At 49.1% G+C, this 11,904-nt stretch overlaps 1 protein-coding gene across 1 annotated transcript in view; it reads right to left on the bottom strand.

Moving 5' to 3' along the window:
• Positions 1-2,280: 2,280 nt before the first annotated feature.
• Positions 2,281-11,904, bottom strand: part of TJP3 (tight junction protein 3) — a gene marked incomplete at its 5' end in the record, with an annotated part of 21,628 nt that continues 12,004 nt past the window's right edge. Inside the window, 3 exons of the mRNA XM_015420585.1 lie at positions 2,281-3,205; positions 6,583-6,635; positions 8,978-9,235. Coding sequence (XP_015276071.1) covers positions 3,097-3,205; positions 6,583-6,635; positions 8,978-9,235 — 420 coding nt within the window. The remainder of the gene's footprint in view (positions 3,206-6,582; positions 6,636-8,977; positions 9,236-11,904) is intronic.

Raw genomic sequence — 11,904 nt, 5'->3', positions numbered from 1 at the left:
CAGTTTTAAATGCAATCTGAGAATAAAGGGCCTTTGAAAGTTGGATTCTGGGGCTCTGTGTGCTGTGATTGACATGCAAGACTTGTCAAGGTGCTTATGATGAAGGGCAAAGGTTCTTCTCTTCCCTAGCAGGGGAAAAGGAGCAAGAATCCAGCAGCACCGTTTTGTTGTTCAGTCGCACAGTCGAGTTCGACTCTTCGCGACCCCATGGACCAGATCCCGTCAGGCCTTTCTGTCTTCCGCCGTCCTCTGAAGTTTGCTCAATTTCATGCCCGTTGCATCTATGACACTGTCTAACCATCTCACCCTTTGCCGTCCCCGTCTTCTTTGACCTTCAATCTTTCCCAGCATCAGGATCTTCTCCAGTGAGTGCTCCCTTCTCATTTGGTGGCCAAAGTATTTGAGCTTCAGTTTCATTATCTGGCCTTCCAGGGAACAGTCAGGGTAGATTACTAACCATCTCATCCTTTGCCGTCCCCGTCTTCTTTGGCCTTCAATCTTTCCCAGCATCAGGGTCTTCTCTAGTGAGTGCTCCCTTCTCATTTGGTGGCCAAAGTATTTGAGCTTCATTTTCATTATCTGGCCTTCCAGGGAACAGTCAGGGTTGATTTCTTTTAGGATTGACTGATTTGATCTTCTTGCAGTCCAAGGGACTCTCAAGAGTCTTCTCCAGCACCATAGTTCAAAAGAATCTATTCTTCGGCGCTCGGCCTTCCTTATAGTCCAACTCTCGCAGCCATACATGACTACTGGAAATACCATTGCTTTGACCATGCGGACTTTTGTTGGCAGGGTGATGTCTCTACTTTTTATCATGCTGTTGAGGTTTGCCATCGCTTTCCTCCCAAGGAGCAGGCGTCTTTTAATTTCATGGCTGCTGTCACAGTCTGCGGTGATCTGGGATCCCAGGAACGTGAAGTCTGTCACTACTTCCACGACTTCCCCTTCTGTTTGCTAAGGAGTGATGGGCCCGGATGCCATGATCTTAGTTTTTTTGATGTTGAGCTTCAAGCACCTTAAGGACTAACAAAATTTGTGGCAGGGTAGGAGTAGTGACTCACAAGCTCACCCCCTGCCACAAATGTTAGTCCTTAAAGTGCTGCTGGATTCTTGCCCTTTTCTCCTGCTAGACAGACAAACTCGGCTACCCATCCTGGTCTTCTCTTCCTTGTTTGACCCCTTCCTTGTCAGCCATTTGCACAGTGGGTCAATTGCCTTTTCACCCATTATCTGGAAGGCACATGGTTCCTGAGTGCCTTTCGGGGGTTTTCGTGTGTGTGTGGGGGGACATGTTTCAAGCCCCGAGGAATTGATAACAAATGGGCAATACCTATGTGGGGGTCCCATGGGTGTGCAAGATATATTCAAGTTGTACAGTTTAGGATCACTTTGGCACAGAAAATACCAAGGCAGGGTAGCACCGTATTGGTTCTTACCAGTGCCGTCAAGCCCTTATTGCTGAAAGGCAGGTCCAGGGTGTTCCTCCTTCCCCCAAAGGGGGGGAAAAAAGATCACACATATTAACCCAAATTCTGCACAGCCTCTGTTCTCTTATGCAGATGTGAATTTTTTTTCTCACCCTTCGCTTAAGTCTAGTATCCACCCTCTGCTCGATGGAAAGTGTTAGGCAGGGCTCAGAAACCAATCCCTGGAAACGTTCAGCTGTTTCTCAGACTTCTGAGGTTTCAACAGGGCTTTGAAATCCACACGCTTTGAAATGTGCCTTTGGAACTCGACCAGGTAACAGCGGCCAGGTTCACAGCATTCTAAAACACTCAAGAGCCATTAGCAGACAGGCTCCCAGTAATACTTACTGAGTTGCTTTGTATTATTCCCCCCCTCCCATACACACAACATGCATCCCTGGCGGATAAGAAGGTAAGGTCGAGAGACCACCAACTTGTCCAAATCCACCTCAGAGGCAGAACTTGAACCACAGACCTCCAGATTCAGAGTTTCTCAGCTCCACTATTTTACAGGCTTTTTTAAAAATTGAGTCCGATGCTCAGGAAATTCATTCTCGCACTCAGCAGTTGTTCTGGGCTGCTACAGAAGCTCAGTTGTGTCGCCCCACAGTTCCTACCCACCAGTATCCCAAAGAAGCATTTACTGAATATTTCAAATTTGGAAAGGGAGGGGGGTAAACCCCACCCCCACGCAACCAAGATTTCCCTGTTGACCACCACTCCCTCACCCACATTTCCTCCTCCCTGCGGCTGATCCAAAGGAGAGAAGGCATGACATATCAGAGATTTCTTTATTACAAAGCATACACTGTGCCTCACGAGTAGAGGGCTTTGCTGAGCGGACCTGAAGCTGTGCATCCTCCAGCTGGACGGGTGTTCACTAGAGACTGAAAATGAAGCTGGTAAAAAAACACAAAAAACAGCCCAAACTTTTTTTGGGGGGATTGCTTCACAGCTTAAAACAATGCATACAAAAAGGTCAACATCGTAGCCATCATACTGTTAAAAAGATTACAGGTAGTTGTGGTTCTTTCAGTTACACACGCCAAGGGAGGACTCCCTTTGAGCAGCCCACAGGATAGATCCAGCAAGAGAACGAGGGGGTGGCCAGAAACCACGGAAGGAACACTCGGCTCCCTGAGAGAACAGTGGCAGGGGGTGAGGGGAAAGTTTTCCTGGGCTCCCATTCCCCTCAGACTTCCCGCACCAGGCAGCAAGTGAAGCGGGACGGCTGCAGCGTTTGCAGAGAGCTTCGGCACCTTCCCTGTGTTCTAGGCCTCAGGAGAAACGGAAAAGGTGGCCAGATTTTCACCTGAGAAGGGGAGGTGTTGACCAACCTAGTTTTTGTGGCCTGATAAAAGGAGGCCGAGCTCAAATTACTCTGGAGGGTGGGAGGGAGAAGGCCTCAGAGGCCAAGGGGAAGGCACTCCATCTTCACCCTCGCATCAGAAACATCCCCTTGGCAAGAAACTCAAAAAGGCACAGGGCTGCAAAAGGCAAATTCGCCCAAATGTCCTCCCCCCCCACCCGCAGAGGATGCAAAAGTCTTTGCAGTTTTTTTGGAGGGGGATGTGGGAGGCACAATTCCACCCAACAGGGCAGGGGGGAGATGTAGCTGGGAGGGGGGGTGTCACAGGTCTGTGGCCGGCCCCCAATCATAACCGTAGTCCTGGTCCGATTCAGAGTCGTAGGCCTGAGCCTGCGTGAACTTCTTCCGGAGGGCTTCGTGTTCATATTCCCTGGCGAGGAGACACAAAGAGTGTGAATTCTGCAAGGCAATCTTGGGGATCGGTTTCTTGCACATACAAAACCTCAAGACTGCCCTTGGTTTATTTAAAAAAATCTGAACATTAGCTCTGTTGTACAAATAACCCTACGCATCATTAGCCCCAGTTTATTTACTCACTACCAATGTTCCCTCTAAGCTGTGGAGTCTTGTGAGCAAAAATTCTACTTTGTGAGCTACCGGCATTAAAGCTGTGAGCGAGCAATTTGGCTACTGCATACATTAGTTTGCTCTGGAGCCCTCCTTCCTGAGCCAAGGCAAAAATGTGTGAGCCAGAGGCTAAGAAACGGTGAGCTAGCTCACACTAACTCAGCTTAGAGGGAACACTGCTCACTACTCCAGAGGGCTGGGGGGGGGGGGTGGGACCTGGGAACCCTGCTCACTCCCCCAGGGGGCTGGGGGGGGGGGTTGGACCTTCCCTCCCCCCAACAGTTCCCTCATAAAACCATCCCTGCAAAGTAGGTCTAGGAAACAGGGAGGAACACGGTGGGGTTGGATGGCAGTGCTTGTGAAGCAACGCTATGCCGACCACTCCTACACGTTGGTGAGCGCAAGAAAGGTGCTTTCTCGAACAGGTCTGAGGTTACAGTCTTTTGAGAACTAAACCTGTACAGCGCCTTGGTCAATCTGGGCGGGCTTGCCAATAGCCACGGTCCTGCAGACAGCCTCTGGAAATTGCATGTGAAACTGCCTCCCCCCACACTAAGCTGCTGAGAGGATGCCACATGGCAGGTGGGGCAAGTAAAATGTGCCCCTGTTTGCAAGGCTGATACTGCACGGGGCAGCAGACAGAAGCGTAGAATGGGCCACCTCAGGGCAGCTGGTCTCTGCCCCCCTGCAAGTCTGTCAGGACGAGCCCAAACCAATGTTCCCTCTAAGCTGTGGAGTCTTGTGAGCAAAAAGTCTACTTTCTGAGCTACTGGCACTGAAGTTGTGAGCCAGCGATTTGGCTGCTGCATAAATTAGCTTGCTCTGGAGCCATCCTTCCTGAGCGAAGACAAAAATGTGTGAGCCGGTGGCTAAAAAACCGTGAGCTAGCTCACACTAACTCAGCTTAGAGGGAACACTGGCCCCAACCCCATCGATGTCACCTTGAGGGAGGTGAGACAAACGTGATGAAAAACCTGGGGAACCTGACATGTTCCTGTTATTCTTTTCCACCACGAAAGTCCCGCTCCAGAGCAGTGCCGCACGGTTAGAAGTGTTTGACCAGGCCGGGTTCAAATTTTCACTTGACATGAAACCCAGCAGATGATCCCAGCTCAGTTGCTTAGCCTACCCTACCTCACAGGGTTGTTGTGAGGATAAAAATGGAGAGGAGGAGCCGAGGACCATGCATGCTGCCCCAGACTCCTTTGGAGGAAGGGCAGGACACAAAAGGTAACAAAAGCAAGGGAAGATCCTCCTGCCCCAAAAGAGATCGTCCTTTCCTCCGGCAGCAACGCCAGGAAGGTTCCCCCACCTGGAAGGGGAGCTGGAGACCCATGCAGCTGCCTTGTACTGAATCAGTATTGCCGACACAGACTGGGGCGGGGGCTCAGGCGAAGGTCTTTCACATCACCTACTGCCTGGTCCTTTTACCTGGAGATGAACCTGGGACCTTCTGCATGCCAAGCATAACTTGTAGGGATCAAGTATAGAAGAGCCCTAGAGGTTATGGGTAATTGAGAGGAAAAATCCTATATATAAATCTCCATACTACAGGAGTTTTTAGAAATTTATAAGAGGATGTAAAAAAATTCTTGTCATATAATCTATACGCAATCTATATAATAATATTCTTATATTACGATCAAAGATCAGGAAATACCTTTAAATGTTACATATAGTTAACGGCAAAAATACAGCCAGACAGTTGATACCGATACAGATTAAAAAATTTAAATAAGGCAAAGGGAATTTTAAAATGTCCTAAGAAGTAATAGAAAAAGCCCAGCAGGAACTCATTAGCATAATAGACCCCACCCAACAGCAAAATCCTATTAGCATATTAGGCCACACCCCCATGTTACCAGAAGTGTGGTCATCCAGCCATACCCACCTTTTGCTTCTTATTCTGTGGACCTTGTTTGTTGTCAAAACCCAGGGCCTTTTTTTGTAGCAGGAACTCCTTTGCATGTTAGGCCACACACCCCTAATGTAGCCAATCCTAATGCGTTTCTGCTGTTGGGTGTGGCCTGTTATGCTAATGAGTCCCTCCTGGGCGTGGCCAACTTGGAAGCCAGCCGGAACTCCGTTCCTGTGCGTTCCTGCCCAAAAATAGCCCTGGTCTTCTGTCTGATTAGGAGGGCCATAGCACAAAACCTTGCAACCTTAGCAGTGGTTTCATTACAAATATCAGCTAAAAGAAGAGTAGGATAAAACTGGTTAGCCCTGCCTGGGTAGGCGACAATGATTGGAATAATGTATTTAGAACGAATCTCGTGATAAAATCGGCAAGATAAAAGAACGTGCTCAATTGTCTCGATCTGTCCAGAATTACAAGGACAGAGTTGACTTGCGTATGGGGCATGAGTGTCTCTCCCGTGCCAGAGTAAAAGCTCTGCGGTGCTGAGGGAGTTCTAACGAATAAAGGTAACCGGATGGAGCGAAACTTCGGTTTTTATTTCTCAGCACTAAAACGTGTGAGGCTCGTGCTCCGTCCATTTGGAGAGAGGTGTCCCATAATCTTTGTCTAACAATAGCTTTGGCTCCTTGAAATCCAAGGTGTTAAGAGGGCAGTGCTAGAGAAGCCTAGAAGTGCCAGTTTGTTTTCTGTTGCGTAATCCAGGGGCCATTTCCTGCAGGAGCGCACAGAAGCGGAGCTCCGGCAGTAAGGAGGCCAGGGGGCGGGCACATGCAACAAGCCCCGCCCCCTGCTCTCAGCAGCCCTCAGTTGGGCCATGAGGAGCAAGAAGCAGCCAGGTAAGTTGCAGAGCCCCCCCCCCAGTCTGCCTTCAGGTATAAGCTCTCCCTCCTCTGTGAGGACAGATCTGCACATTCCCACCCCCCAATAGCTAGCAATCCAAAACAGCCCAGTGGAGCCTGAGTGGTGGGTGTTGCCTTCTGACACACTTCCGGTGATTTCAGGGTGTGTGGCATATGCAAATAAGTTATGCTAATGAGCTCCTGCACCGCTTTTTCTACGAAATGACCCCTGGCGTAATATACATTTTAGAAACACCAAACATTTTTTTTTAATTGTCACATTTGTATTATCGACGCAGTTAAAACACTGCTGCCACTGATTTGTGCTGGTGACGCACTGAATAAACGTGACACGACCTGAGATGGCATGCCAAGGAGATGCTCTACCACTGAGCCACAGCCTTTCCCCTGATGGAAGCCTACCTGGTGTTATAGTCTTGTCTCCACTGTCCTTGGGGCTGCTGGTCACTGTCATGCTGAGACAGAGAAAGAAAGGGAACACAAGATGAAGAACCGTGACGGCCACGTTGGAAATGTTATGTCATTGTCATTTCCAAGCAGCCCAGCTGAAGTTAGCCAAGACTTAATGCCTGTTGAGACGAAAGAAACAAACTACTACCAGTGAGGTTATCTGGTGCATGTCGCATGCATATTTACGCATAAAGTCCCCTTGAGTTCACAGGGCTCCCTCCCCGGTAAGCATGCAAAGAACTACAGCCTTATTCATGATTTAAGACAGTACCTCCATGCGGTGCCGCTTCTGTTTCTGAACACTTCCATGTGCAAGTACATCATTCACTTATTACCAAACGTTTTCATCCCGCCTTGTTTCCCTCCCCCCAAATAAAAAGGAAACCCTGCAGGTAAAAACAAAACGCAAAAAGGAAAAAAAGGTTCTAAGCCCAGCATTCGCCTCCTTGCAGTCCTAGCTTTCTACTTGCAGGGCTGCTCGGTTCCCCATCTCTTGACGCCGCACAGCCTTCTCAAGAGTTCCATTTTATTCTGCGGTCTAGACTAAAGCCCAACATTTTAATTGGGTTTCATCTCTCTGCATGTCACCATCTCACATTTCTTAAGAAGACACATCGTTATGCTTTTTAAGTATTGCAGTTTTTTACAGCTGCACATTAACGGGCCAATGCGAGCCTCAACGGGAAGCAGAGACTCCTATGGGGTGGGCAGAGCCCCTTGCTTTCTCCTCGTCTTGTATGCAGGTTTTCTCTGATCCCTCCCAACCGCTGCTTAGATGAAAGCTTAATTCCTTTGACTCTTTCAAGTTCATGTACAGTTTCTAGGCAGAAAATAATTTGGGAATGTGCCCAGGAAGGGGGGGGGGAGGAAATAAATTGGCATATCTTTAATTACCCAGGACTTCTGAGTCAGAATCAGCTCTCGGGCTGGTGACCCCTGCACTAGGCTCTGCTTATTGTTGCTTCAGCAGACTACCTCGGCGAACCCCCGGAGTCAGGAATGATCATGGATTGCTGGGGGGGGGTGTCCCCCGCCTACTGCGATCACAGAAGCCAGAGGAATTGCTGAATGCCAGGAAAGCAAATTGTTCTTTGACTGATGTTTACAGTAAAAATGTGCACAGGCGGGCCAAAGGGCCGGGGGGAAAGACTGACCTAAATTATGCACACCCAGCAAAATTGCATCGTTATGAAGATCTGATTCGCAGGGCTGGGGAAATCTGGTATGACGGTTCTACCGAGACTGTGTTTTACAAACAGCAGAAAACGGCAAGCAACTGCAGGAGAGACCGGACTCTGGCTGGAGACCACAGGCCCCTGACAATGGCTCTCTGCAGTGCGGTCCAGCAATCATCCACACGGTGCCGGGCGGTGCCCACTTGCTTCTTGCGCTATGGGGATAAAACCCGAGGCATCTCAAATGGAAGAGAAAACAACAGGATGCTTCGGGGTCACCCCCACCTAGCTGACAGGACTAGCAAAGCAATCCAGTCATCCTGGGCAGACGCATGCCAGCCAGCCATGTGCCCTCAGCACTGGTGGTGCCAACAGATGTCTCCAGGCCTGGCAAATGTTCCTGGGGGCCACATGCGGACAACAAACCCTCCCTCCTTCCTTTGGAGACTGTTTCGGTGCAGAGGCTCTGCTGGGCTTCAAAGAGATGGTTCCAGCGTTTATTCCACATCTCCTCAAGAGTCGGAGGTGCATCAGCCATTTGGAAGAACCTGCCTCCATGACAGATGATGCTTGGCATGGACAGAGGGTTGCCAGGCAGTGTCTGGCAACCAGTGGGGAAGGTTGCAGGGGGCCAGTATCCCAAGGAAAAAAAACTGAGAAGAAAAATAAGGCTTTGGCTGCTTACCAGAAGTTCTGACCATACAGTTCCTGGAACTAACAAGGGTAGCTCTAGCAACCATCAGAAACTCTATGGTAACATCACCATAGAGTTTCTGGCAATTGCTAGAGCTACCCTTATAGCTTCTGGGTAACTCTAGGAACAGGGAAGGAATTCTGTGGTCAGAACTTCTGGAAAGTAGACGAGGCCTTATTTTTGGTTTTTAATTTTTCTCCCCAGGACGATCACCACCATCCCTCTGGCCCTAGTTTCTGCCCACTGATCAGAGGAGCACTGGCAGATGGGACTAACATCTGCTGGAGGTCTCCATCACAAGTGGGCCAGTTGGAACCTTACATGGAACCCGATTACTGTTTTGAGACTGGCCACACACCCACGGCAGCCATTTTGTGGCAACGTCCGCTACCCTACCTCAGCATTCCTAATGTGCCCACAGGTTCAACGAGGTTGGCAATTCCCACTGTGTGGTCGTCAGGGCTTTGTTTCTCCTTACCCGGTCAATGGGGTACGCCAGAGCAGCTGCCACCCGCTCACTCAAGTCCAACTCGTGGCTTTGCTCGGCGGGCTCCGAAGAGCGAGCCAGGGCCTGTTCCTCGTAGGGCTCGTCGAGCTCCTGGTCTGTGTACGCCTCGCCCTCCCCGTCCGTTTCATCGTAGTCGCTGTTGGCCTGGCTGTCGCAGGTGAGGTAGCCGGAACCGCCAGTAGGGGGCTGACTTAACAGGTCTAAGCCTTCCACAGCCGGAGACTCCACCTGCAGAAACAGGGAAAGCGTTTCAATGGCAAGATGGAAGACATCTCTGATGACGCTGTGTAGCAAAGTGATCACAAAGAAAGGGGGGAACAGTTGAGACCTTGTCAGGCTCGGGTTGATTGATCATAGGTAGCTGTTTTATCGCCAATCAAGAGTCCCTGATGTATCTTCCCCTGCTTTATCCTGGCTTACCCTTTTCCTCCTCAGAGTGTATTTTAGTGGTTTTATCTTTACCCTCGCCCGCCACAGCATTCCTAAGGGGAGGGGAGTGAGAGTGAGTAGACGGCTTGCTGTTATAATTCTTCTATGGAGCCCCAACCAAGACATCGTTTCACAGGGGAAGATGTCCTTGGAGAAACATCTTTGATTAGCTAGAGGAGGGCCCTAATTCCTATGGTCTGAGTAGATTGTAATGGGCCGTCCGGCCAGGCGGTGGCAGTGCTGCGCTCCAACATCAAGCCACGCCGAGGGAAAAATGCCGTTGGAACACGTCTGACCTTACAGCTGAACAAACTCCCCGTCGGCTGCGAAGGTGTGTGATTTAAAAAAGATTATATGTTGTCCTCCCTTACCCCTTGAATCATTGTTAGTCCCGTGTGTATTTGAGTAACTGTAAATCGCTCAGAGCCAGCAAGCTCTGCAGGATTGAGCGATTAATGAATTGAAATATTATTATTATTATTGCTGACGTGTATGAATGGAATGTGTGATTGTAACTATATGCACCTTTCCCGCCTTTCCACCTCAGTTCTGACAAAAGAAGTCATTCCCTAAACATCTCATATCTTCTAATAAAACTTTCAATCAAGAAAGGGTGTGCGAAGAGTGATTTGAACGGGGCTCTGACAGACCTGCTAACAACCTTTTGGGAACCAACGAGACCTGGTAACAACCCATTTAACACTCAGCCACAAACTCAAGGTTGTCCGTCAACAATGTGGGTCCCGTAATCCTGACTTGACCTTAGAGGCTGGTTGTCGGCGATACATACTCTGAACATTTGAATTGTGCCCCAAGAATGCTAAATTATTTTCTTTATTATTAGTTGGATTAACAACAAGCAAGAGGTCACAATTCAGTGATTTCCCAGGTGTTACCAGATTTTGGAGGGTTTTTTTTTACCGGGGGGGGGGGGGGGGGGGCTCAGTTTCTAGTAACACCATAAGATTCCATCAACATTAGTAATCCACATTTTCTTTTCCATGTCAGTAATTGAAGGGCACATCAATGGTGCAAAAAACACAAACAAAAATTCTACCCTCCTTCTATTTAAAACATTGCCCTGCCCGGTCACCTAGAGGTGATCCTTTGCTCGTCACAGGTAACTAGGCTATTATCCCGTCCTTCCTCCAAAGATCTCAGAGCAGCAATACGTGGTTCTCCTTTCCTCCATTTTACCCTCACGACCACCCTGTGAAGTAGGCTAGGCTAAGAGAGGGTGGCTGGCCCCACTGGTGGACCTCCTGATGGCACTGGTATTTCTGGCCACTCTGTGATACAGAGTGTTGGGCTGGATGGGACTTTGGCCTGATCCAACATTGGTGTCTCTTATGTTCTGATGTCACCCAGTGCGTTTCAGGGCTGACTGGAGAGCTGAACCCAGCTCTCCCCACTTAACGCCCAAATGCTCTAACTACACTAGCACAATCACTTCTTGTACGCCTAATATAATACACTCTTTATGTTGCTTTTTAAACTATACCATGGTGTGACAGGCAGAGCACACAAAAATGTATGCCAGAGACACACAGTCGCCAACCAGACCGGTGCTGGGAAAAGATGTGATAGGGAGAGACGGTTACAAGTCAGGTTCTGAAGGTTGTAAGAAGGGCTAATCTAAAAGGAGCACGATGTACAGCTATGAGGAGATATCCGATCTTTAGGATAAGATTCCTTGTTGAGAGAGCTGTGTGTACCATGTACCAAAGAGTTACCAAACTGGCCTGAGAGAACTTTTTTCTGAGACATGCACTGTAGAAAACCTAACACCCTATAACTCCTGGTTGAGTGCTCATATTCACCTCAGGTTGTGTGTGTTTTTCTTGTTCACTTTTTGAAAGCAAACCACCTCAGCCTGTCAATTTTACCTCAGTTATCAATCCAGGCCAGGGTAGGTTAAGAACATAAGAGAAGCCAATGTTGGATCAGGCCAATGGCCCATCCAGTCCAACACTGTCACACAGTGGCCAAAAATACCAGGTGATATCAGGAGGTCCAGCAGTGGGGCCAGGACACTAGCAGCCCTCACACTATTGAACCCCCAAGCACCAAAAATACAGAGCATCACTTGCCCCGGAGTCCCTATCTATACCTTGTGGCTAATAGCCACCGATGGACCTCAGCTCCATATGCACATTCTCTGGTTTCTGGGCAAAACTCTATGGTAAAACCAGCTTCTAACAATAGAGTTTTGCCCAAAAACCAGAGCGTTGCCCCCCGACATGACCAACACGCCGACGTCACTTCCGGATGATGTAGGCATGTTGTGTTATTTCCGATGATGTCACGGGGGGGCGGGCTTTCCACCCACTGGCCAGCTGACTGGTGGCGGGCAGGAGCCCAAAGAACCAGGGGACCACCCGCCTTCAACTGGGGAAAAGCAACCCTAGATCCAACATGCATCTGAAACATGTTTAAAGGTAAAGGTTTCCCTTGCTCGAAAGCCAGTC

Source organism: Gekko japonicus, unplaced genomic scaffold, assembly GCF_001447785.1.
Source record: "Gekko japonicus isolate JY-2015 unplaced genomic scaffold, Gekko_japonicus_V1.1 scaffold884, whole genome shotgun sequence".
Classification (NCBI taxonomy): Eukaryota; Metazoa; Chordata; class Lepidosauria; order Squamata; family Gekkonidae; genus Gekko; species Gekko japonicus.
Note: the sequence above shows the minus strand (reverse complement) of the source record. Positions and strands in the feature narration are given on the sequence as shown.